This window comes from Falco peregrinus, chromosome 7 (assembly GCF_023634155.1).
Source record: "Falco peregrinus isolate bFalPer1 chromosome 7, bFalPer1.pri, whole genome shotgun sequence".
NCBI lineage: Eukaryota > Metazoa > Chordata > Aves > Falconiformes > Falconidae > Falco > Falco peregrinus.
The window spans coordinates 35,851,872-35,879,693 of NC_073727.1; the positions used below are offsets into that span (position 1 = coordinate 35,851,872).

Consider the following 27,822-nt stretch of genomic DNA (forward strand, 5'->3'; position numbering starts at 1 on the left):
GATTTATCGACAGTTTGTCTCCACTTGTGTATCTGTTGTGCGTGTAGCTGAGTGCAAGTAAAGGTCTTGGCTCCAGAAATCGTATGGCTGTGTGAGGTCCTCCTCTTCTTTTTCTCCCTCCCCTTAGCTTATTATTTCTGAGCTGCTTGCATTCCTTAGGAACCGGTGGCTCTTTGCAGATGCTAAAGCTGGAAGGACTGTCTTAGTGAAAGCACACTGTTGTGGTATGTACACCATGGGGCTCACCTTTGCTTTCAGTCGGAATGGCTTGCTTTCAGTCCTGTACCATAGCAGGCTCCAAAGTGAGCAGGAGCGACCCATGCTGCAGCCTCCAGAGGCACAGCGAAGATCCATGTCATGCCAGGCAATTGTTCCCCTTCTCATTTTCCCAAGATAGGGTTGCCTGAGCAGAGAAACAGAATTAGGCTTCATGCTACTGCCCTGAAGGAATATACTTGCAGGTGGGTGCCGAGGAGCTTTCAAAGGCTGTCTCAGGCCTGATTTTTCCTGTTGATCTTTGTTGGTGAGAGTACCTCACTGCTAGAGACCTGTCCTCTGTGGCAGAGCTCAGAGAGTTACACCCCTTCGCTGCTCAGAGCAGGTGACTGGGGACAAAACACTGCCTTGAGTTCAACCCCTGTAACCAGCTGGGCCTGCAGACCACGTAGTGACTGGGAAGCTGAAGTCTGTTTTTCTCTGGTAGCGCTGTAATCATTATGGCATTTGGAAGATGCTTCTCTGCTGGCAGCGGGATGGATATAACTGCTGGTGCTCCTGTGGAAGCACAGCGTGTTGGGGTATTGTTGAGCCTTGCTTCTGGCTGACAGTAATATCACGTTCAGCGTGTAATTAACCAGCTCGTAAACTGCCTTGAGATGTTTGTTTATATGCACTTTACAGCGGAGAAGTACTGTGTTTGTGGAGGGTGCTGTAATTTCTGTACTCTGTGAAGCATTTGTATTTGATGTTTGGTTCCTTTTTCCTTTTATGCAATAAAAAGCATATGGTTAGGAGATTTTCCCATTCATTTCTTTTATCGATTTTTTGATTCTTCCATGTAAGTTAGATATCAGTCTCTGTGTGGAGGCATCTATATCAATATCTATTGCAAATTAGTATTTTTACATAACAAAATGAGTTTGCATTTTGCTTGATAGAAGCAAGAAAGGCTTGTTTCCAATTCCTTGGGGATAAGCAGAAACACATAGAAATTGGGTAATACGGTGAGGACACTGTGTAAAAACTTCTACTTCTTAGTGAATGGAAGAAGATGCCGTAAGAGAGTATTTAGTAAATTTTTACTAATTTTTTTAGTACATTTTTACTAATTTTTGCTATTTGTTTTGTCTTACAGTTTAGAGTGAATGAATTTGGGGCCCTGGAAGTGATTACAGATGAAACTGAGATGGAAAGTGTTAAAAAAGCAACTGCTACCACAACCTGGATGGTTCCAACTGCTCAAGAAGGTCAGTTCAAAGGCAGTAAACATTTTCTGTGGTAGATTGTATTTTGTTTAATATATCACTTTTCTTTAAAGATTGCCCCCCAAAACAAAACAGAAAAACCTTACTTGCTTTAATACACAGAGTATCACTTATGATGTTAACCTGTTTCTTGAGGGTGTGATAAGTATAAAAATAAATGCATTTTAAGGTAAAAGGAAACAATTCCACTGTTAAACATCTGAAGCTCAGTTACAGCCACAGTTTTTTCTAACAGTAATTTTTTCTAAGTTTAGAATCTGTATTTTCGCTCTATTTAATTTGCAAAATTTCTTACTGGAAAATATTGAGAATTTTTTAGATGTTACTCATCTGCCCGCAGACTTTACTAAGTGCCTGCAGATCATTTGTGACTGAAGTACCACACGCTGTAAACTGGCTTCACATGATACTGGCTGCTGCTCAGCTGCTGCCACTGATGTCAATATATGTCTGCACTGTTGCCTTGCTCCTGCTGACTATGCTTTTTTACAGTATTAAAATTAGTGTGTATTAACCATTTATATTTTTCTTGAATGATAAAGTTCTAATAGTTTTAGTATCTGTCTACCAGATAAGGTGGTTCCTGGATTTAAAATACAGATATAAGAAAGCACCTTTTTTGTTCAAGGGAAGTTGGTTTACATTGTCATAAGTTCTGAAAAATCTTGATACACTGACTCCAGCAATGATGGAGTAGTGTGACAGAGAATACAACTGGTTTTGCAATTTCTTACAACTACTTAGTTTTTTTCCTTGTTGATACTATATTTTATCAATTTTCTTTTAAAATCTACATTCTATAAGTCCTTTGAAAAGCAGACTTCAGAATTGTGGTTTAATAATCACTGGGGTCAGCATGATAAACAAAGTCAGTGAAGGTTTTCTTTTGCTACTCCCCCACCACTAAGCCTTAACTGTCATGTGACTTTTGTGAATAGATGAAACATTTACACCAGTGAGAAAGTAATGCCTCAGATGTGAAGTCCGAAGCTTCAGACCACAGCTACTCTGTTCTGTAGGTCTGTCTCCAAGGCAATGATAGTTATTCAAGATTCAAATCTGTGATGATAGTGGCAAGCAACAGTGTGAGAGCATAGTAGCACAACAGGCTCTCTCCTCAGACTGAGAGATCGGTTATCTACAGTAAAGCGTACAACTTCATCCCCTATGGTCTGGTAAACCTTAACAAAAATATAATGTTGCTACTGTATTAATGTGTGTTTGTGGACACATAAAAATACCAAGTAAGCGTCCTACTACTACCTTACACTGTCCTTGATTAATTTAATAGAAATAAAAATATTGCTAAAATTTTCCATTGTGAGAGGAAATAGTTGCTTTGAATCACTAATGATGCTGGAGTGTAAATAGAGCACATAAATTGTATATTTCTCTAGTGGAGATAGTCTGCACACGAGTTCATTAGCCTCAGCTTTCGAAGACAGCACAGTGCTCAAGGAAGAGGAATAATTTGTGACTCGAAATTTGCCTTTTCGGGGGGTGCGAAGTCAGCAAACTGGTCTAGAAGTTGGAGAACCTGACAGTGCTTCATACTTGCCTGTGAGTGAAAGAAATGGCATCCTCTCATAGGCTACATGCTTACTGTGGGGAAATTGTAGCTTAGGAGGAGTGACGAACTTAGTATTTGAAAATTTCTTTGTTACATATTAGTGATTTTCTTACTTCTGGTAGACCTCAGGCAGGCTGAACAATAGCTACTGCTGTGAGAGACTGTGCAATATACTCAGTGATTTACTTCCAGAAATAAGTTCACCTATTGAAAGATAACTCCCCCCAAACCTTTTTCCCAAATGACCTTATACATAGGTCAAAAATGAGGCATGTCAGCAGGAGATGAGGTGGATGCCATGCAGTGTGGGCAGTCAGCATGGTGCCTGCCTGTCACAAAATTCACTCCTTCCACGAGCAGCCATATCAAGCAGTGTCAATGTGCCACTGATGACAGAAGCATGAAATCAGTGGATTCCTCTCTCTTGTACTGCAATATGAAAACCCAGCTTGCTTGTCAGGAATAAGGACTCCACAGAGACACTAACTCCCAGTCCTTCATCCTAACAAGAGTGATGTGACTTCTATTTTTCTGTTTGCTTGGCGAGGCCTGCTGAGGATGGTTGGAAATGTATCAGCTCTACCTAAGTGAAATTACTTTTTTCATTGTGCAGCCTTTTCAGAAAAGACAGGGATCCCCACAAAGTTGAAGGAAACTGCAAAAATGGATGGACTTGTTTTCTGTGAAAACTGTTACCGCTATGGTACCATAGAAGAATTTGTTCCTGAAGGGAAATTTTGCAGCCAGAAATGTGCCCAGCAAGTAAAAAACAAGTAGGTGCTATTATAAAGCATAGAAACAAAGAATTTGGCATAAATGCAGCATGAGATAAAAGTGGTGGGATAAAACATTAACGGTGGGGCAAAGGGAGATGTTAAGCAGCCATGTTTTGGTGAGTCTTCATTGGTTTATAATGTTCTTTCACTGTTTTTCCAGTAAATGTGTTAACAACATTTGGTTTTGTCTAACACTGATGTTGAAGGCAGACTTTTTTTGCTCAGTGTGCTGTGTTCTGCTGTCAGATGCAGGCAGTAAAACAGTCTATGGAATGCATGCATCAGTGTCAGACTCCCACCCTGTTCCATAATCATTGGAATTAAGATAATCAGTAATGAGATGGTTGTTGTGATAAGTTAATTATAATTAAACACAAGAGCTCTGTTATAGATGACAGTGAGTGAAAACATGAGCATACTGTAGTATCTCAGTTCCTTTTCTTTCAGCTAGTGCAGTTCATGTCATCATATAGGAAGGATTGTGTTAGTATGTCCATTCTGTATTGCATATTACTGCATTATGGCAGTTTTTAACATCTATGATTTTGTGCATTTTCCTTCAATTTTAGCTAATTGCTTCAAAGTTTTCTGTTCTGATTGCTTGTTTAGCACAGTCACATACCAGCTTTCTCCAATTGGATTTGTCAGTCTTAACAATTACCTTTGCTTTCCTTTCTGTAAACTGCCCTGCAGTCCTGCACATTTCACAGTTTGCTTCTCTGTGAGACTTGATGGTACATGGGAAAAGACACACTGTTTAAAACACACAGAACTTGTTCAGGGTAAGCTGACAGCTTTCCTTTTGCAGTTGCTATTGCGTGTCTTCCAGATTAATTCTGACAGTTGTAATTTTCAGTAGAATTTCTAAGAATTTATTTGGTATAATACCTTGGGACCTTCAAACAGCTGACCTTCAGATTTACTCACTTTTTACTTGTTTTAAGAATATGAGAAGTAAAGTAATACTGGCTTTGTGTCATTGTGTTACTGTTGTAATAGAGAACCAAAGGAGGAAAAGCCCAGCATGGAATGCAATGGGGAAGATGATTCCAAAGGCATTCGGAAAAGAAAAGCAAAGTTACCTCTCAAAGAAGAGTCCAGGGATGATGGGGAGAAGAAAGAGAATCCCGATGAAATTGTTAGTATGCGTCATAAACCCATTCCTGCGAGTATTTTGGTGGGAGTTTTGCCTTACATTGCAATGCCAGTAACTTCATTAGTTTACAAAGAGAAGTAATGACATCACTCTGTCAGAGTTGCAGTAATAGTTGGTTCACTTACCAAGTCAATTATGCCTCATCAGTAAATGGTAATTATTGACAATGAACTGATAAGAGCTGTTTTTTATCTCATTTTCCTCCTTTTTTTAAGAACAGAACAAAAAAGAATTTAAATGATACTAACCTAGGCTTGCTACGTCTTCAGCATAGAAAAGCAGGAGTACATATTTCCCAACACCTGTTACTTTGTCACTCTGCACATGGATAAATGATGTAGACCAATAATTTATTTACAAAGAAAGCTACATTACAGTTAAGAAGAGAATACTTTTGATTTTCTTAGTGTAATTCGTCTTAGAAAATCATAGCTAAAGGTTTTGTTTTGTGTTGCAGTGTAATGTGCTTTGGGGCATCTTTTGTTTTTCTCCTTTTGGATTTATTCTTCGTTTTAGAATAAACTTAACACAGTACCTTGCCATAATATTTGTTTTCCTGCTGTGACACTGCTGGGAGGAGCACAGTTGTGAGGGAGAAGGGGAGACCTCTGCAACTACAGAATTGTCAAAATGCTGAAGATGCTAGACTTGTCAGAAGGGAATTCGTAGCAATCTGTATAGCTGTATGTTAGACAGAAGTCAGGGGATATCTTCTTTGCCTCCATGCATCTGCCCTCTCAAATGAGTAGTTATTTTGTTCATCTATTCAGGTGCTAACAAAATTGATAATACACAAACAGTGGCATAAATAAAAAGGATCAGTGCTATTTTCTATTTAGTAAGGCAATTGTACATTTGAAAGAGGCAGACTAAAGCTTGAGAGGTTTTCCTTTAAATTATTTTGGAAGCATGAACATATCAGGGATAGTGCTATTTATCTCCAGCTCAGTGGGGACTGCCGAAGGCTCAGTGATCTGTCCCTGGCTTAGGCAAGGCTGGCTGGCTGAGTGCCTGGTGTTAAAGAGTCCTTCTGTCTGTCATTTTCACCATGTTTGCTGTGATTTGTCACTGATGGCTTGCTTTGTTTTTATTAGATATCTGCAGGCTTGTTTGAGATATGGGAGAGCTATGTCGCCATTTAAATGAAGTCACAGTTAAACCTTGAGTGTCTCCATTTGTACTGTACTAGACTTCTGAAATAATGAGGTTACTGTACTCTTTTTTTTTTTTTTTTTTTTTTAATTTAGGAGGACAAACCTGAAGGAAGGATCTTGAGAGTCTCACAGAGAGCCAGGAGAAAAAGGAAAGGGGAAATAACAGTTTTGAAACAAAGTAAGTTAGATTACGAAAAAAAAAAATCTCAGCTATCAATATTTTAGATAATACACATCTCTTACTGTGAATTGCTAGCATTGTTGCACTGCATTGGTATTCCCTATTGAATACTTTTTTTCAATTCTGTAAAAAGAGAGTGCCAGTGTTATTTATAGCAATTAAGTTTTAAGGATTGAAGAACTGAGAGAACGAAGTAAAAACTGGGGAAAAAAAAACCCCATCACTTGGAAATTGAGTACATTTTACAAAGAGAGAGTTTCTATACCTCTGGCAGCATGGAGGAGGGTACAGTGAGTGTAAATGTAACTGATGTGAATTGTAAGGTTTTTTTTCATCCCTCTAAAGAGTGCCGGTATTAAAGGGAATCAGGCCCATTGCATTCCCAGATGTTGAAAGGCATGTATTAAGCAGAAGTAAAAGTTTGCTTTTGTTTCCTTGGAGATCAATTTTGTATCTACTGTATGTGCTGGAAATAGACATATTTATGGAACTGTTTAGGAATAATTCCTATAATCAGTCCAAAGGGACATACGCTGCATCAAGCAGCATAATAAAACATATTTTAAATGAGTGCTGTTTTTTCAAGCCATTTCTATGATAGATACTTTCAGGAAGAATTGGAGAATCAGCAGCTATTATACCTCAGTGGTACACCAAGCACAAGCCTACATCTTGCCCTCCAAAGAGTTTGTTGTTGTAGACTAGGAGCCATTACCAGAAGTTGCTGAGCCACTAATCAGCACAGAGCTCCAAGTAGCTCTGCTGCACACTAGGCAGGTGAAATACTGATTGAAGATGCCACAAATAAAAGTCACGGAAGATCTCCCTCCCAAGATACAATTACTCCTGAAAGAAAAAAAGTATTTCTACAGTTGTTTCCAAAGCTGAGGTGATAAGTGTGTGAGATACAAGCACAAAGCTGATGCTCTATGGAAATCACTGCTGTCCACCGACAGAATGATCTATACAGATTTCTTGTGGGTTTTTATTTGGGAAAATGTCAGTTGAGCACAAAAGATTTAGTATAAAAGACCAGTTTATATTCAGAACCAAGCACATAACTGTGTATTATTGTGCTGAGCAACACATCTATTAAATGGAATAGATAAAACCTGGGGAAATCACAAATAAAATTAATGTGCTTTAATAGTGTTGAGCAGTTGCTGTCATTCTGAAATTTGTTATCTTTTGGTTACATTATCAGCTTTCTTTAGGAGAGTTTGGCATCACTGTTTTTGCAGTTCACATTTTAATCATAAAAATGCTTAGCCAGACTGTTACTTAAGGGACTTACTTCTCTTGTGAGTAGCCCACAGTCAGGATCAAGCCAGAATCAGACCGTGAACTGTGAGGAATCTTCCTGGCAGCATGAGGTTCTGATCTGAAATGCTGAACTGCGTGAGCAGAGGAGGCATTTTAGGTGAAGATCAGTAGAGCAGAGTGGAGGTGTATGAAAGTAGATATATACATGGCCAGCCTCACAAGCCATCTGTTTTTGAAGTTCCTGGCTTTTGCCAGTGTAGTTAGTGCCTTATTTTCAAAACCTAAAAACTGTTACTTACTGATGTGACTGTAACCAATACTGAGTTGGACTGTAGCCAGTATTACAATTACTATGCAAGTGTAAGCGAGTGTTTATACTGTATAAACAAACCTGAAACTGGTGGGTTTTGTCCTATGCTAATGACATGATGTGAGGAAAAAAGCACCAGTGTCAGTTTTGATGGCTTGTAGAAATTACTGTTAAATCACTGCCTCTCCACCCAAAAACATCAAACTACAAAGTGATGGAGTAGGTTACAAACATTCTGAATTCTGTTAAGTATTTGAACTGTGATTTAACAAGCATGTCATGAGTACTATCCAGTTTAAAATGCTTTCCAGGAAAATAAATTCTCAGAAAAAAACCTGAATATACTGGGCTACTTTGTGATGTGAGCTGATCTTTTTACACGTTTGCAAGTTGTCTCTTAATGATGCTTCTGAGCAATAAGGGAAAAGGGACAGGCGGCAGTACTTCAAAAGTTGTTCTTGTCACCTGAAAGAGCGTTTTCTTGTTGCTAATCAAGATTTGAACTGCTGGAAACCTTTCTGTACAAACCAGGAACAGTCATGTTCCTGGTGCCATTAAACATACAGAGCTACTACTTTTCCTGAAATAAGTCCTGAGACACACCATGAATGCTTTTAATAAAATGTAGATTTGAGCTGGGTATATTGTAAGCTTCAAAGTGTTGTGTTGTTTGTTTTTTCTTTTCTTGAGAAGTTAACGGTTGCATAATTCTTTTGCTATTGTGTGCTTTACAGATGTGCCCTCTAAAGGAAGGCAAGCATGGTGTTGGGCATCTTACCTGGAGGAAGAAAAGGCTATTGCAGTACCTACTAAGCTTTTTAAAGAGGTATGACCTTCTGAAGTTCAAATCAGTCAACCACCTAAGATTATGAAATTTCTAGGAAATGAATTAGAAAAAAAATTGGGGGATTTTACACTTCTCTGGGGAAACCTACATGACTAAAATAACACTGTCCATCAGCAATCAAGATAGTTGGGATGTGTGAAATTAGTTATTTTTCTCTGCTTTTTCAGAGATTCTATAGTTGTAGATGAATACTGTCAACTGAGACTACAGAAAGCAGATGCTTTTCCAAAACCTGCAAGTTCTAGCCTTTCCTTTTGATGTCTGAAGCTGAAAAGCTGATACGTACCTTCTTTATTTTTCATTTCATATAGTTCTCTCTAAATATGTTTAGAAAGGTGGTACAAAGGTCATCTTTTGGCTTGTTGCTTTGATTGTATTACCTGTCTTTTTGCACTCCTGCTGACATGATATTTTGTTACAGCAGATAATGGTTTGGCTTGTTCCCATTTTGCCTGTCATCTGATTGGATGTCACATCATCATCTCTTGGCTTGTCCTTTGCCTGCTATGGTAGTCTTTGTCATTTGTCATTTCAGTGCTTTCTCTAGTGCCGTCTCTCTTGCTTGGAAGAGAGCTCTGTATGCAAATCCACAAAACTTCCATGTTGTTCTCTTTTCTTGCAAAACCTGGCAAAAAATTTGAACATGTCTCAGCTACTGTACTTCTGCTATGTGTATCCTGTATTATTTTTTAATAATTCTGGTCTTATTTGTGGCCTGGTTCTTGCATCCATTTCTTTCTGTTTGCTTTATACTTCAACTATTACATCTTTTGTGCAGGATTAGCTTTTCAGTTTACATGTGCGTGTAATGATGACCTTTAATTGGTGCTTTTAGACGTTACTGAGGTACAAAAATAGGTACAAAAGTAAAGAACGAGAATTGCAAGGTACAGAAACCATAGATTTGTAGATGCAAGAACAATAATTATTTGACTATCCTTAGTTATATCCCCCTGTGCTAGATACTGTTTAAAAAATAACAACAAAAAAATCTGCATAACTAGTGTCTCTGTCTGGAAGGTAGATTTACAAAGCATTGCTCTGCCTGTCTGAAGTTCGTGGAGTGCTCTTGTGGCACACAGGCATACACCAGCATTTCTGGGTACTGAACATAGTGGTAAAGTGTAGACTTACGTGATGATGTACTTTTTCCTTTATTTTTCTCCACAGCATACCTTTCTCATTCAGTGCATCTTATTTAATATATTCTTTTAAATTCTTTAGCCCAGGGGTGACTCTGGGGTTTTATTTAGCGTGCAGTATTTAAAGCCTGTAGTGGAGATGGAGTTCTTAATAACACTCAGAAGTGACCAGGTAATATTCCTCCATTTTACAGATGGACAAGCAAGCCACAGGATAGTAATGTTAAAAAAAAAAACAAACCCAAACTTCACCACCAATTTTGAATCCTTGATTTCGGTTTGGATTGTGAGAATTACTCTTTTTTCTCTTACTTTTCCAGTTCAGAAGCAGTACTTCTCACAACCTTTTTTGTACCCTTAGTTAGGAATGGTGAAGATAATGGAGAGTCCTTGCCACTTCCTGGTAAATCTTAGAGTAATTTCTAGGCTGTGACTGACAAGCTGTTATTGCTCCAGTAAAACAAAATCACTGACTTTTGAATTTCGTTTTTTTCAATCTCCAACTCCCTTGATGTAATCTTTTGAGTCTTGTGTATGTTCTTCTACCATATATAAACATTTCTAATCCTCAGTCTGCCATCTGCTCATTTGCTGACTCCTTTTACCTTTACCCTTGTTTTGTTCTTGTGTCTTTCCTTATAAAGTATCTTTAAATGTTTGTTGTGAAGACACTGTATGTTTACTAAATTTGTCATAGCTTTACCTTGTGTGATATATTGAGAATAATGCACAAAATTGAAATAGTATTAAAGTTATTAGTCTTCTGAAAGTTGCCTGTTATTTTGCTGTAGCAGAAACCTAACTAAAGATTGTGTTGCCTTAGAAGTTTTAGAGTTGACAGTGGGAAGAATACTGAATAATTCATGTCTTAAATTTCAGGAAATGTGTGTGTGATGATTGCTTAATTTTTAGTGTGTTGTTTGTAGAATTTTGTATTATTTGAACAGTAATGTTTATTATAATAATGAAAGAATAAACAGATCTGTGATTTTCTAATTGTCTCCTTTCTTTGTAATTTTATTTGTGCTAGCTTTTGCAAAATCTCACTTACATTTTTTGCCACTGTTCCTCAACGTGTCAGTATTTCCAGCATTTCAGTTTTCCACTGAGGTTTTTTATCTGTAAGGTATTTATGATACAGATGGCATTAGCTACAAGTGTGTGCACCAAGATGAACTTGAAACATCTCAGTTTATTGATTTTAAAAAAAAGCTTAGCTTTTCTATTCCTCTGGAGGAAGTATCCAGAATTATGCATAGTGTAACTTCATTACACTTTCATTGATAATAAAAACGTTAAGTGTGTTGATGTTAGGATGAAATAGCTTTTCGAATGCATGTACTGCCATCAGATTCTCTGATACTTAAGCCAGATCTACAAAATGATCTCAGCTGTTTTTAGGTAGCTTAGAGTTGTGGTTAGCCATCTATTAGGTGGCCAAGTTAGGCTGATTTAAACTGGTCTAGTTCTCCATTTCCCTTCCCCTTGACTGCATATTCCTGCTCTTGTACCATGCACTGTTTTTTTTAAAAAAAATATTATTCAGTTATATTATTCAGTTGTATCAGTTGCAGCCAAAGCCACCAAAGAGAGGGTTTCCTTCCTTCCAAGTAGGTGAGACCTCTCTTGACTCCCTCCCTTGATACCCTTCTGTTTCCATTGACTGCAGAGGTACCCCAGATGGCTAGGGACCATGTGTAGCTTTTAGACAGGAGCAGAAGGAAGGGGGAGAATATAAGATGCTTCTCCTGTGTTTTGTCTGTAACCATTTGGGACGTAAAAACTGGCTGTGAATTTGTTAACCCGTGGAAAACACTCTTCAGTTTTAGCCAGTTATTTTTCTTATATTCCCTCCAATTTAACCTTAGTATCACTAGCTTCCTTCCTTCCTTCTTTAACAGAGGGCAGGGAGCAGCATAAATGGAATGCTAAACATCCATTCTAGCTTTATTTTCCCTTTCTGTTTTTTTTGAAAGATGTTCTCCTGGGTTCATTGTAATGTGATACAAAGGTAGTCGTGTTCCTGTGATGCAAAAATATTCCTGGAAAAGTAGCTAATCTGGACTCAACATGTAAAGGAGAAAATGTCATCAAAGAGGCCATCCCTATATACAAACATTTTTCATATTTCTGCCTTATAGTTCATCTTTCATGGCCTGAGATGTGGAAATGAAAAGGTAAAATAGAGCATCATTGCTGTGATTATTATAGGAATGATGACCACTAGGAAGGTCTCAAAGTGTCACTGTACAGGCTGAAAAATAATTACACTGTTAAAGTATTTTATTGACAATTAGTGAAAAAAGTTGAGGGCAAATCATGATATCTCCTTTCCCTTGATTAACTTTTTTGCTGATTCTTTGTAATTTTTTTACATACTGTCAAGTTTTTAAGTCAGTCCACTATCAATGTGTTTTTTAAACTATCATCAACTTCTCTTTTCTGCTGTATGTTTTTAAAAATATAAAACTTATTTTAAAGTGATTTATTAATTCTTTCAGAAACACGAAGAATAAATAATCATTTTTCTTTTCCTTAAAAAGATACTCTGTCTGTCTGGTCTCCTTTCAGAAGTATTGAAACTGTTCTTTTCCATTGCAGTATCAGTCTTTCCCATACAACAAAAATGGATTCAAAGTCGGGATGAAGCTGGAGGGTGTGGATCCTGAGCACCAGTCTATATACTGTGTTCTCACAGTGGCTGAGGTAAGCAGAGGCTGCGAGCAGCCGTGGTGTGGGATTATAGGAAAGACTGAACCGTAACAGCAGCAGCTGAAAGCGCTCGCTGTTCCCTAACAAGCAGACAAGAAACTGTATGTAGGAAGATGGCTTTTAAATTAATCATGCTGTAGTCAATTTGCCTGACAGACATGTAAAGACTATATCCAGTAGCACGTAGCAGTGGCTATTTACATGTATTTAATGTATGCAGCTAGAGAAAAAGGTGGATGATTTGTGTTTTTTCTGTAATTTTGTAGTTTAAATCTATATTTAAAAGAGAAAACAAGTAGAAAAAACATGACAACAGGTATATAGCAGTTTTACAGAAGTTTGATAGTATTTACAGTTGTTCTTTTCACTGATGCAAATATGGAACACTTCCTTGTGTTGTAGTTGTGCTACATTTTTTTAAGGCTGATGGCCTCTAGAAATTGCCTGTACCGTCAACTTCTACAAGTTAGTATACAGTATAAACTCAGTTTGTCTTTTTCCTGCAGTTTATGAAATAATTTTCCTGAAGAATAGCTGGTTTGCTCTTAGTAGTATAAAAGAGAACCTGTTTCTCAGTTACATTTTGTATGTTTTTCAAACATACCTTACATTAATTTTTACATAGTTTTACCAAGGATCCTTTTTTGGTTTTGTTTTGTGAATTAAAATGGGGAAACAGGAATAGGTAGGTACTCTGCTCTGTATCACTGGCATTTTAGGCAGCTGTAGTTTTACAGTTTATCTGTTAATAGCCTAGGCTTTTGTGTACCCATTTCTAGATCTCTTCATGGCCCATAGCCATATCTCATTTTTGTGGATATCTCTTCCATTTTCTGCGGGTGGTATGTCAGTGGTTGAGTATTTCCTGTGTACCTTGTGCTCGGCCCTAAGTGATGGGTCATGTTTTTCTGCAGGATGACCTGGATTCCACAGAATTCGGAGATGGCAAACTGAGAGTTATGTCAGAGTATAAATTAAATATAAAATAGAGTGACCTTGATGTCAAGAGATTTTCACTGATGACTGCGAGAAAGTTATGGCATTTGACACTTGGGAAGATGTGGAGAACTTTTGTAGAGAGAGAGGGATTGTGTCCTGCTTTTCCTCTTCCTCTCAGTGGTTAAGTTACTACTACATGGAGTAATGAAGTTCTGGGGGATACCTCCACTGACTGCTCATCTCTCTGGAGAGCCTGTTGAACATAGTTGCTGTTGAGTACTTCCTTGCATATTGATTAATCAGGATAGCTTGAAAACATCATTATCTGCACTTTGTCCATGATTGTGTCGGATGTATTCATGCTCTTATTTAGGTTTTCTGTTTTATTCTGATGTTGGGTTGAACAGTTTACAAGTTTTTGAACACTAATGGTGATATGCAGCTTTTAGTTAATTCCTTTCACCAGAAGAGGAGGCACTCAGACTGAGAATAACTTTGCTTTTTTATTCCTTCCTTTTTATCAAATGAATTTATTCATCCAGTGTTGGTTTGAGCAGAAATAAAAGGCTGACTGAAAACATACTGTTATTGTATGTAATACTGACCAGAAGCTGTTATGTGTAGGGCAGACATCTTAAAACACTGTTGTACATTCCTGCTTTTAGGTTTGTGGCTACAGAATACGCCTCCATTTTGATGGATACCCAGATTGTTACGATTTCTGGGTGAATGCTGATTCTTCAGACATTCATCCTGTTGGATGGTGTGAGAAAACAGGTCACAAGCTTCACCCACCTAAAGGTACTGTTTAGTCTGCAATGTGTATGTTTACCATAGTTCTGAGATTGAGACTATCTAGGTAATCCTGTAAAATTTTTGGTAGAAACATTTTTGGTCATTTAGTCAGAGTATTTGAACATGGCAAATAAAACTCGAAGTCTTGCTTAAAACCTCAGGGTTGAAATCCTAACCTTTTTATTCAGAGGAAATTCAGAGAAAACAAGAAAACAAAGTGAACCGTAAGAGTCATTCATAAGGTATTAGGAAAGAAAGTTAAGCCACAAACCTAGACCCCCAAATGACTGCTTATTGCAAATGAAATGGCAGCATACTGGTGACATACATGCTTAAACTGGGGTCTCACAGACAGCTGAGAATCCTTTAGTGGAAGGTCTTAGGACATTTTCCTTACTAGATATCAATCACCATTATTACACGTGTTGGCACGGACTAAGGAAGATTGTGCTCTTTCCACAAAGAGTAAGCTTGAAACAGAGACAAAAAGAGGAATGAACAGAACAGGAGGGAGAAAAAAAAGGGTGAGATTACAAGCCTGAAAGCATAATTTGTACATGTCTTTTGTAAATGGTACACAGGTGTTGAAATACATGCTTGTTTAATTACTCTATTTCAGATTACGTACTTTTTATTTTGGCAGATGGAGGGCATCTGTACTGAACTGTACTGTGAAAAAGGGATAAATGGGCTCCCTTTTGGAATAGGAATGAAGTATGTGGGGATGAAGGGAGCAAGCCATGAAGACAGGAGAGAGAACTATATGAATGTGGTGCTTTGACATACACAGTGGGGGTAAAATGTGGTTTAGAAGGGCTGCAAAATAATGAGTGTGCAGAGTCAAGAGGATGCGTTATGGAGAATTATAAAACTGTGGATGGAAGTGCTCAGGTGTGGAAAGTGAGAGTAAAGCTACTGGAAGTATGGAGACAGGGGACCTGCCAGTGTGGGAGAGATTGGCATTTCTCCAGCTGAGCCTTGGAGGAGTATGAAAGAGCATGAGCTGCTCCTCTGAGTGCTCAGCAAGCTTCAGTCTGGCTATAGGGCAGGAGTGCTCTGTGCTGCTGCTCCCATGCAGCAGTTTTCCTTGGGGCACAGTTCTGCGTAACTGGCTGTGCACAAATCGCAATTTCTTGCACACAAATCGGGATTTCTCAGAAGGCTGGCCTCCACTGAACTAGTAAGGTGTATGTAGCAAATGGGTAGTCCCCAGTTACAGTTACTGATATTATTACAGGATGCTTAGTAAGTTTTGTATCTATGACAAAGGTTTGTTATCTTTTCCATCTTAAATGCCTGGTTTAGAAAGCTTAACCTTTTGTTAACCATGAATTATTGCTGCTGGAGGAAAGTTACTTTCTCTGAATCACTTTTATGAAAAGTTTCTTCAGTTTCTCTTCTCGTTTTAAGTTGGTGGGAAGCTTGTTCTTTTATGTTTATTTTTTTCACCATTCTGAAGTGGTGGAAGGATCTTTGACTTAAGAAAGTCCTGAAGCCTATCAGAGCTGTTGAGGGAGACAAGTTAGGGGAAGATATGAAGGGAATTGTCAGGAATCTGGTTGTCAGTCCTGCACAGCCATGTACTCCTACTATTTCCAAGACATATTCTTGACTTTGAATAGCAAGACTGTTCTCTGATGTTTTTATCCAAGACCTTCAAAATATTTTGGTCTTTGTATGACTTGGCTGCTGCTTCACCTCAGCAGTAAACCATTTCATCATTGATGAGGTATCGTGCGACTGCCAAAACCTGCTCTGGTACTCGTGAGACTTACTCTGTTGTCCTCAGTGCAAGCTGAACTTGCACACAGGATGGAAGATGAACAGGGAAAAGCAAGCAGTATGGTAGTCATGCATTGGAAGGAGACTGAGGGCGAACAGCCATTCATCAATTAGACATATTTTTTCTAGTTTTCAGCAGGAGGTCTTGCACTACTCATATTTTACTGATAGTTGTGGAGTTCTGTTGTTCCAAGGGAAGGGAGAAGATGCCAGTTGTAGGTTGCTGGGGCTTCTTGTACATTTTTATCAGGTTGTGGGGTTTTATAAGGTTGCTTATACTTTGTTGTGGTATGACATTTCACTAACTATTTTTCTTTAGTGCCTATTGCAAATCATATGGACACTAAAGCTGATACCAGTTAGGACATAGTGGCACAGTATCTTATATAAAGGACACTTCAAAGAAGAACTCAAAGGTTTGCATTAGTAGCCATTCGTTTTCCAGATACAGTGCAAATTTATGACCTTCATGATGTAAACCATAAACAGTTTGGAACCTGGTGGCCTGAGAAAGGAGCAGAGATACTCCTGCTGCCATTCTGTGCAGTGTGGCGCCGCTTAATTGTTCCTGCAAGCTTGGGCAGAAGAGTCTTGCTTCACAGGGGAGGCTTGTAAGGAGAGTGTGCTCCAGGGGGATTTGGGGGCTCAGTAACTGACTCCTTGTTTTCTGAGGAGGTGAAAGTGGGTAACTTTCCAAAGAGGCTTCAGTTGATCTTTCCTGTTGAGGGATGGGAGGCTATGTGTTGTGATGGGAGAGGACTGTGGGGGAGATTGAGGGACATGAGAAAGGAAGAATATTAGTCAAGATGCACTCTGATACGTATTTATATCCTTGCTTATTAGAACGTAAGGGGTGGGTAGTTCTGCGTGCTGCCAGGCAGGACAGGCCACGCGGCAGGGTGCCTCCCATCCTCATGACAGCAGAGGCAGCAGGTGGCTGCGGTGGGGCTCCCACAGTGGAGGGGGCAGCAAAACCCAGCTGGGCTTCCCAGGAGGGAAAAAAGGTGGTGTTTCAGGACACTGTTTGTTCTGTGTGCAGACGAGGTTGTGTTTCTGTCTCGCTCAGGTAAAACCTGCAGAGAGGGGATGGATATGTGTGTGTTTCCAGAATTATCATGGGCTCTGCCGTGATAATACTGCTTTTGCCTGGATTAAGCCAAGAATCAGTTGGGTGCGAAAGAGAGAAGTTGGTGCAGCAGAGGCCACCAGTCTTCTGAAGCCAACTTCAGAGGAGTTGTTCTGCCATCAGCAGAGAGGGGAAGAGCCTTGAAAACTGTCTGTTACTAAAGGTCCCAAAATAAAAACTGCATTGACTCTTCCATACCTACAGTGACTAAATCAAGTTCACCTTTGGTCCTTTTCTGAGAGATGAGGTAGGAGCTAGAGATCCCCCGTTCTCATTTGGTGACAGGAAGACCCACGCTGTGCAGAAATGGTTTCACAGTCTACCAAAACCATTTTTTTTCTTGGACTTTGTCCCAGTACCAGTACCTGATCCCATCACACATAGTAGGTGGGAGTTTGGTGTTGTCTGCTGTGAGCTTTGAGTTAAGTTTGAATATCCTCTAAAATTACAAAGGGGAAATTAAAAGCATTGGTACCGCATTCCTTTAAAAATATTTCAACTGATCTGCAGTTATAGTGTATCAAAATAAGAAACAATTGGAGTATAAAGAAAAGTATCATTGTTTAGACTTGGAGGTTGATTTACGTTGGCTAGTATTTAAAATGAAAAGTGAGAAATCCATATGCAGAGAAGGTGAGGTTAAAGGGTTCTTTACTTGCAGTTCCTTTGAAAATAGGAGATTCTCAGAAGGTTAAACAGAGCTGTTGTCTATAGCATATTTGAGTAACATTTCAAATAGTCCAGAGGTGACCCATTTCAGTAAAGGCAATTACTCACTGAAATTTATGGTGTTTTTGGTCTTGTTTTACTGGATTGTAACATATGAACTAAAATAGATGTTTCTGCAACTATTATTTAACAGGAGAATGAAAGAAAAAGACTATTTGCTTCCAAATATTAGCATTGTTTTATAGATTTGAAGTACAAGCAGCTTCTTGTGAATTATTTTATGCAGTTCAATATAGTGTTGATAATTTTATTTCTTCCCTAAGAAACTAGAAGAGGCAAACTGTCAACAGAAATCTAGATTTCTTCCCAAGTGCTGTATGCATAGAATTAAAAATGAAGAAAGTCCATGCAGGGGAGAGTTTACAGTGTAAATGCATAAGGGGTCCTGGGGCATTGATGGTGTAAGCAGCTGTTTTGCTTGAACCTAGGGAGCTGTTTTAAAGCTAGTAGTGATCACGCTGTATTAGTGATAGTAGGATGTAGAGGGTGTAGTAGGGTGAAGTCTGCAGGAGGAGGGAATTTTTTATTTTAGACTGACTGACATAGTGGGAAGAGCTTTGGGGCCTGTAGGCCTTTTGCTTTTTCTGAAGTAGAAGCAACAAACTGAAAAGCAACTGGAGAACGCTTGCCCCGAGCTTGGTTGTGTGCATGTCAGTCAGACCACCAAAGGGAAGTTAGTTGGTGCCTGCGAGGCAGAGAGGAGGTAAGGTGCCATTTTCTTGGGGAGAGACACAGAGGTGACTTGTAACCTGTGCCACTTGGAGAGGATTGCTTGAAGGGAGAGAGATATTTTAGTATAAAACTGATAACCTTATTGAGACTGATTTTTGATACCTGGTAGAATTACAGATTTTAGTTCCTAGGCTGCCCCTAGATGTTCTGGTCCTTGAGGACCTTCAGGTCCCTTGATGGCCAGGACTACGAGGTCAGAGATCAGGGATAGAGCAGTGATTTTGAAATAAATGCTCCCCAGCTCTTTTTTTGAGGGTGAAACTGAGACTGAGCTGAGTTCTTGCCTGGTGCTTTATTTATATGACTGTTCTTCCTCCCAGATGAAGATTAGGAACAGTTCAAATGTTAGTCCTAGCCAACTATAAGAAACTAATAATGTGCAGCTCAAGAAAGCAGAGTATTTTCCTCAGTTAGTGTAAAGAAAGCTTGACATTTTGGTAAGGAAGTTCAGCCAGCCATAAGTAGAGAACATTATTCCTCTTTGTAATACCAGATGCCCAAATAAAATAAGAAAAGCTTCATCGACTTTCTTTTGAACTCGGTAAGCTCCTCTAAGGTATGTCGTGCTAAAATTTCTAATAATCCAAACCAGTGCTCCCTCAGAGACTTGCTGAGTTCATATTGGGATAGAATTAATATGTAGTTTTAAAGTAAATTTTATCAGTGTAGTTTATATAAAATTAGAATAGATAGTTAACAGTGCATAATCTTTTCAGTTTTGAAATTGTACGAAACATTTCAGAACTAGATGGGAAAAAAATCTTCACCAATTATGACGAAATCACCTGCATGCACCTTGTGTCTGATGCCTGTCATTTCTCACCCTTCTTTTATGACCATTATTTAGGATATAAGGAAGAAGAATTCAGCTGGCCCTCATACCTAAAGGCATGCAAGGCTCAAGCTGCTCCTAAATCACTGTTTGAAAACCAGAATGCAGTAAGTACTCAATTATTACTAATGGTGTGGAAAGTTGCTGGCATGCTCATGTGTGTGGTAGAGACTCACAGCATATTTTGCTGATGGCAGACTGGAGACCTGAAGTTTGAGATGAAAAGGTTACAACAAATTGAATAACAATCTCCACTTCAATTCGCCTCTGTAATTCTGATCCATTAATTTTTAACTGTTCTGTTTAAACATCTGATGTGGGACATTCAGAAACAGTATATTAAATGAAATCTAAGACTTGTTACTAATACTGTGTCTTGCACCATAAAGTTGTGGAACAAGCACAGTCTTTCAGAGAGAGTATCTAAGACAGTTAAAACCAACACATTTAATTTTAGCAGCATGTTTAGAGCTTTTTTATTTCATACACCATGAGTCTGTGTTTGAACATCTCTCATGTCAACTAATTAGGCTGCTGCCACTTTGTTGGAGCAGCTAATTGGGAAACTTAGAAATGACATGAGTATATTGATTGTAGACACTGGGGAGATTTCTGGATTTGTAGTCTTCATCTTCAATTAAATGTCTTTCTCTATGTAGACAGTGATTCCGTCGGGATTTCGAGTGGGGATGAAGCTGGAAGCTGTAGACAAGAAGAATCCGACTTTCATTTGTGTTGCTACGGTAACAGACATGGTGGACAATCGTTTTCTGGTTCATTTTGACAACTGGGATGAGAGTTACGACTACTGGTATGATGTTTGTGTTTTGTATCCTAGTGAGACGTATCAGAAATGTGTTAGCTTTAAGGACTATTGTGATACTTTCCAGACTGTCAATACAGTTACCATACCAACTTTTGCTAGATTTGTAATCATGACCACCAAAGTATGTTTCAGTGGCAGACCGGAGGAATCAAATTTCCAATGTCAGATTGCACATAAACAATTTTGAATTGTGCTAAATGAGTGTTCATGTGTGCTGCTACATCTGGAGTTGTGGATTAATTTCTCATTTCAATTACATAGTGTTTCTGAGGTTGATACCTGTAGTGAAGAGTGTGCACCATAATGATGTGACTATAATGGCACTTGGAATTAGGTTTACATATTGTTGTAAACTGAAAGAAGGGCTGCATTTTTTCATAAGGTTCTTGATCCACTTACATTGTTCAGACTGAACCTTAGCCATTTTCTGTAAGTCATCAGGATACTGGCAAAACCTGGTTTTGGTCTTTTGTGTTCTACATTCCTCAGAAAACTGGGATTCTGCTATCCTGATCTGTGTTAGAGATGGCCTTTCTGCATGTTGTATGGTGGAGGGCTCTGTGTATCTATGTAGGAAGGTCAGTGAATGGAGTAGGTCATACTATGAGCATAAAGGTACTGAAGGAGATTCAGCCTATGGCTGTCACAGTGCAGGATTGTATTTGCACTTGCATCTTCTTTTGGCAGATCATTTAGAGCAAAGTAATGTACCTTACATTCTTCGAAGAGTAAGTTACCGCGGAACACGTACAGCATTGTAAGCCCACGTCTTGGGTTCAGCAGTGGCAACTTAATTGCATAGTTGAGCCTGTAAAAATAAATGAAAGGGGCTTTTTCATCTATATTTGATGACTGCTTAGGCACTACGTCAATGAGAAACTATTATGTAACTTCAAAACTTCGTGAGTCCATCTCTTGAAATAATGATTGTATTGGCTACGTGACAAATAAGCTGTAGAAGAACTAAATTATTGAAGCAGTGGTGAACAGGTAGTTCAATGAGGTCAGGGACTGAGTGTCAAGATAATAGGCCATGAATCAAAGACCAGAAAAATTAATGATTATTTCTATAAAGAAGTAACACAGAACATACATTTCCTCACAAACCAGCAGGAAACTGGGGATGGGGAAAAGGTATTCTGAATTACCTGATACTTGAATGCTCACTGATAACAGTTATTCCATTAATTAATAATGAAAACAGCAGTTAGGTAGAGGCTTTTAGGGCAAACATAATGCAAAATAACCTGTAGTTTGTTCAGAGGTAGCATAGGTATCTCTCTAAAACTGTGTATAGCAGACATACACTGAATTTCAGGCTCGTTAATATTCCCATGTCAACAGGAATTTTGCCTACTGATCTTGGAAGAGGGAAAAGTAGTTTTTAAGTATATAACAAGGCTTTACATTTTTGCCGTCATAGTATTCTGAAGTGGGCTTTCTGAATTTCGTATGCAGAATGTATGAAATAACATCTGCTTAAAGGATGAGGGAAAATAGAAGTAGAAAATGTATAGGTGTGTGAGAAATCACTGGAGCTATATTTATACTGAAGCCAAGCTGATGATTTTTTCTCTTGGTGAAATTGTAAAAATACCTTTCTGGAAGGAGCAAGAAGATGCTGCTGGAAGTGTGTTGAAATTAAGTCCTGAGTGGCGTGGCCTACCTCTCTGCATTGCTATGATGGAGATCAAGAATGAATAGAGGAGGAAGGAAAGAAAATGTGAGAAAGAACAGCAAATGAAAATAACAGTGGAGTGTCTGATCAAAAGAGAGCCTGAAAATGCATCCTGAATGCATCCCACTTACATTTTTAATTTTAGATACTAGGTTTGTAGGGGCCTTAAAATATCTTAGGTGCATAAGTTTCAAAACCTACCAACTTATTTCTGTAACAAAAAAGGAAAAGTTTTGTTGGGCTTACCCAGAGTGGAGACTCACAGTTTCCCTGTGCCTGCATATAGGTTTCAATCTCAGAATTGTAACGAAGGAGAAATGATGTATTTAATGTATGTAGTTGATGATTTTCAAACACCTTTTCTTTCTGTATACCTTTTGTGATTTAGTTGGTTTGAGTAGATTGAACTTCTTCATTGAGGTTAAAAATTCTTTCCTCTTCTTGGATAAGTAAAAGGCAGTTGACTGACTTTGCTGGACTTCAGGCAACAGAAATCTGTTACCATCACGTAAGCTTATTAGGCTTCAGGCTTTAAGCTTGAAGATACCCTTCCTGATTTTTTCCTGAGCATTAGAAAATACGTTAATGGTTGAAAGTAAGTACCCTGGCCAGAATTAGCCATAACTACAGTTCTTTAATGCATGGTGGTGATACTTTCAGTGTCTTATAAATCCTGTTAAATTATCCTTTGCCAGTGGCTTTTAGAGGAAGCAGAGTGAACAAAATGGACAAATTAAAAGACTCCTTCAGGAAGGAGAATTTTGACCTATATGGCACAAGCCGTCAGGTCCTTGCCATCTGTCCCATCTTCTTTTATGAAACAAATAATACTTCTTTGAGAGCCAAAGACATTCCCTGTGGGTGGAATTTCTAAATTTTCTTATGGCTGTCTGAATCTAGAAGTAGCATTTGGGAATCTTTGGGTACATCTGAACTGTGATTTAACTACAGGTCCATGCTGGCTTTCGGTTCTCCATTCTCTTGCATCTTTTCTTACACACAGACTTATGTCATCTCAGCTTCCTGATTTTTTTTTGACTAAACCTAAACACTGCCAGAGCTTGTGAAGGGGGTTAAGCTGTGCTAGCTTGTTGTTGCTTGCCCACAGGAGAGATGGAGTGATGGCCATGCTGGATATGCTGCAGCCCAAACTTGCTAGGTCAGAGGATTATGGCTGCCCTCATCCTCGGCGTGGTCTGAACTTTGCCTGCAGAGAAGGTGCTACAGTCAGCTCTTTTGGGATCAGCTTACCAGGAGTGTTAGAAAATACAATGTCCCATGCTTCTCTCACCATTCTTTTCCTGTCTATCTTGCATAGAAAAAACGATTTCTAAAGTGCTTTGCGAAGACACACCAGCTTTTGATTTTCTGAGCCATTTTCTGATCTATGAGTTTTGGAAAGGACTGGATTTTGGTGTGAGACTGAGGCCAGTTCTGTTCTCCACCAGCATCTACTACTTTGCTAACAGTTAAGTCCTTAAAAGTTGTGCTCATCTTGTTTCATTTTCCACAGAATCACAGAATGATGAGGGTTGGAAGGCACCTCTGGAGATCATCTAGTCCAACCCCCTGCCAAAGCAGGTTCACCTACAGCAGGTTGCAGAGTCACATTCAGGCAGGTTTTGAATGTCTCCAGAGATGTAGGAACCACAGCCTCTCTGGGCAGCCTGTGCCAGGGCTCTGTCACCCTCAAGGTAAAGAAGTTTTCCTTCCTATTCAGGTGGAACTTCTTGTGCTGCAGTTTGTGCCCATTGCCCCTTTTCCTGTTGCTGGGCACCACTGAAAAGAGCCCAGACACATCCTCCTGACACTCACCCCCAAGATATTTGTATGCATTGATAAGGTCCCCTCTCAGTCTTCTCTTCTCCAGGCTAAGGAGGCCCAGTGTTCTCAGCCTTTCCTCGTAAGGGAGATGCTCCATTTCCCTAATCTTCTCTGTAGCCCTCCGCTGGACCCTCTCCAGCAGTTCCCCGTCTCTCTGGAACTGGAGAGCCCAGAACTGGACACAGCACTCCTGATGCAGCCCCAGCAGGGCAGAGTAGCAGGGGAGGATCACCTCCCTCGACCTGCTGGCCACATTCTTCCTAATGCACCCCAGGATCCCACCGGCCTTCTTGGCCACCAGGACACACTGCTGGCTCATGGGCAACTTGCTGTGCCCACCAGGACTCCCAGCTCCTTCTCCACAGAGCTGCCTCCCAGCAGGTCGGCCCCCAGCCTGTACTGGTGCGTGGGGCTGTCCCTCCCCAGGTGCAGGACCCTGCACGTGCCTTTATGGAACTTCCTGAGGTTCCTCACCCCCAGCTCTCCAGCCTGTCCAGGTCTCGCTGAATGGCAGCACAGCCTTCTGCTGCATCAGCCACTGCTCCCCGTGCTGTATCATCAGCAAACCTGCTGAGGGTACACTCTGTCCCTTCATCCAGGTCACTGATGAATAAGTTGAACAGGAGTGGACCCAGTACTGAGCCCCGGGGAACACCACGAGCTACAGGCCTCCAGCAAGGCTCTGTGCTGCTGACCACAACCCCCTGAGCTCTGCCATTCAGCCAGTTCTCAACCCACCTCCCTGTCCACTCACCTAACCCCCACTGCCTGAGCTTACCTGTGAGGGTGTTACGGGAGACGGTGTCAAAGGCCTTGCTGAGGTCAAGGCAGACAACATCCACTGCTCTCCAGTCACCTATTCAGCCAGTGATTCCATCATAGAAGGCTATTAGATCAGTCAGGCATGATTTCCCCTTGGTGAATCCACGTTGGCTACTGATAACTTCGTTTTCCTCCAGGTGCTTAGAGATGACCTCCAGGATGAGCTGTTCCATCACCTTTCTGGGGATGGAGGTGAGGCTGACTGGCCTGTAGTTCCCTCTTGCCCTTTTTGAAGACTGGAGTGATGCTGGCTTTGCTCCAGTCCTCAGGCACCTCTCCAGTTCTCCATGACCTTTTTGAGATAATTAACTTTGTTCCCCTGTATCTTTGGAAGGAACAGGTTTTTTTGAAGGGGTTGTTTTATGTCAAAAAGAAGATAAAACAATCTTAAAAAACCATGAGTCACAGTGCATGCTTTTAACTATTTAAATTGGTAATGGACCATTTTCTGACCCTAAAGCTCTGCAATTTCATGGAAATCACCATGCAGCTGTCTTATCAGACTTTAAATAGGAAATATGGTTATGTGGCTTGCTGAACCACCTCTGGATGCATACTATAACCCCATGGGCCACGTTTTGGGAAGCCTTTACTTAAAAATAACCTGCTTTTACACTTGTCAGTGATGAAGTGTTCTCACTTATACACTAGATGGGGCTGCAGGATGGTTTCTATGTTTTCCTTTATTTATTTTTTTTTTTTATGCAGTTAGATGACTGACTTCTCACAATCAAGAAGCTGTATAAGTAGCATTCTTGAGGGTATATTATTATTTATGCATGTTTAACAAACGTGTGAGCAGTTTTTCATAGATAACACTTTTGTTATAGATTCTATCTACGTTTAGTAAAGTGAAAATCAAAATACCAAAAGGTTTGTTTCCCCAAAATAGAACTTCAGAAATTATTTCAAAACAGCAAATGAGTATAACACATACAGCTTATTTTAAAGAACATGCCAATTACTAAATAAAAACTCTGTCCAGATCTTCAGATGGAGACCCATTTGGAAAATAATTTTCTAAAAGAATTGAATATGCATTTTTTTAACAGCAAGCATTATCATCCATTTCTCTTGATCTGAATTTAACGATCCGTATATATGAAACAGATTTTTTTTTTGAAAAATTAACAGTACAGCTGACAGTGACCAACAGAAAAATACTAAATCTTCTTCCATATCTGAGACTCCCACTGTGACGTGCCGTCCTGCTGTCAGTTAAGGACAGTTGAACTGCACACATGCTCCTTTCACACAGAGTGGTGCACCCACCAGGGGGGCATGTCATCAGCTGCCCTTAGCTTTCCTTATCGCAGAATTTCTTCCTGACCTTTCACATTGCGTAGCTCTTCCCTGCTTTGACATCTTTTCTAACATGTAGTTAAGCTGTCCGTAACTCAGCAGAGCTGCCAGTTGTTCTGTCCCTCTGCGTGGCTCTCTTATGGGTTCAGCTGGCAGGTTCTGCTGCTTTTGGCTTCACTTCAGCTTCAGTTTAGCTTCAGTTTCCAGTATGGATAATAGATGCCTTTTTCTGTCTGCTTGTTCTCACACAGCAGAAGGAATGGATGGCAAGTGGCATGAATTGTGTGGACATTTTAATCTTGCTTTATTAGTTGAGCGTGCCTGTGTCACCGGTGACTCCACTGCTTGGTGGAAGGTGGTGGTGCTCTGCTGTGGTCCAGGGGTAGGTAGATTTGGAGATGCAAAATTCTTAGCTCCTGCTAGTGGTGGTCACCTTTTTTGGCCTAGGAAGCATCCTAACAATTCATGGATCATCATGTTTTATGGAGCATGTTAGCCGGGTGATCTGCCTTCTGTTTTGGAACAAAGGAGATAAAAAGCTGTGGGATGCAGCAAATTGAATGTGAAAAGTCAGAGTAGCCTTTAGCATTCCAGCTGACAAGTCTTGGGCTTAGTGTGATAGATTGTTGTTCTTCCAAACTAGATGATATGTCCATGAAATAACACACATTAAAGCATAATAGTTTTACCTTAAATTGTGTTTGACTTCTACTGATCTCTACATTTATTGTTAAATGGACTGTTAGAAGCTAAAAGGCTGTGTGCAATCAGTAGGTAAAGAAGGACTGTGTGACCTGGTTTTGCGGAACAGGGTTGGTTTTTTTCCTGAGACCACAGTGGTTACAGACGTTTCCAACGGGCTCATCTGTAATGACTGCGGTTTTCTTTTAAAGCAAATCAAAATGTTGTGGATGCTTTATAGTGCTATTTTGCACTGCTGTGGTGTGTAGCACTTGTTGCTACGTGTTCCATGTTTGCTCCCAGTACTATAATGGCAGAGCACCTTCCATGAGTGGATCTTTCATTGCGACATATCTTGGTCACTTGCTTATTCTTGAAGCTGTCCTGTTAATTTTTCCAAAAAATCTGTTTCATATATACGGATTGTTAAATTCAGATCAAGAGAAATGGATGATAATGCTTGCTTATTCAAGAAGTTTGTGCAGTGGCATTTACTTTTCAGAATTTTATAAAAATGTTTGTTCAAACTATGCTTGAAAAAGCAAAGCAGAACAAGTGCATTTAGAAGGTTTGTCCTGGTGGGTGTTTTCACAAGTTCACCTCATAATTTTAAGTATAATACTGTTTTGGACTTTACTGCAAAACGTTTCAGGAAGTAAGAGAATATGTCCTTCCAGTGCAGAAGGATACTTCATCCATGAAAAATTCTTCCACGTAAAATTCTGACTTGAGAGGGGTAGAAGAGAGCAGTATTGTCCCCTTGCTTGTTAGCTTCCCTTCACATTTATTGTAAAGAGAAGGGAAGAGAACAGACGGAGCCTGAAGCACTCACCTTCTCTTCGATTTGTTTGGGGCAAGGTGTTCCTAGGAGTCAGCTGCTGAGTTTAACAGTGCAAACTTATCACAGAAGTCCTTTTGTTTCCTTTTATTAATGGCAGCTTCAGTGATTTAGAGAGTACCTTGTGTGATACTATAAATAATAAATACATATAGTATAGCTTTATGTATTGCAGTAGGACAAAAGGTTGGTATTCTGGAAGTAAGCTGAATCCCTGGCTGTTGTCAGAGCCATTAGAGAGTCTATCAAAGGTAGGTCTTATCTGCTAGAAGTTGATCTGTTTGGCGTCATTACAAAGATGTACTAGCAGAGCTGTTTCAT

The 27,822-nt window shown here is 39.6% G+C and overlaps 1 protein-coding gene across 11 annotated transcripts in view; it reads left to right on the plus strand.

Annotated features, from left to right (window-relative positions):
- L3MBTL3 (L3MBTL histone methyl-lysine binding protein 3) overlaps positions 1-27,822 on the plus strand; it is an 84,366-nt gene that overhangs the window by 21,404 nt on the left and 35,140 nt on the right. For 10 of the 11 annotated variants that reach the window (XM_055810175.1, XM_055810180.1, XM_055810184.1 and 7 more), the window contains 9 exons: positions 1,355-1,466; positions 3,668-3,827; positions 4,830-4,968; positions 6,234-6,318; positions 8,629-8,720; positions 12,485-12,589; positions 14,200-14,335; positions 19,546-19,637; positions 20,190-20,341. In XM_055810175.1, the coding sequence (XP_055666150.1) occupies positions 1,355-1,466; positions 3,668-3,827; positions 4,830-4,968; positions 6,234-6,318; positions 8,629-8,720; positions 12,485-12,589; positions 14,200-14,335; positions 19,546-19,637; positions 20,190-20,341 (1,073 nt within the window). The remainder of the gene's footprint in view (positions 1-1,354; positions 1,467-3,667; positions 3,828-4,829; positions 4,969-6,233; positions 6,319-8,628; positions 8,721-12,484; positions 12,590-14,199; positions 14,336-19,545; positions 19,638-20,189; positions 20,342-27,822) is intronic. The other variant, XM_027795746.2, reaches the window with a different exon arrangement.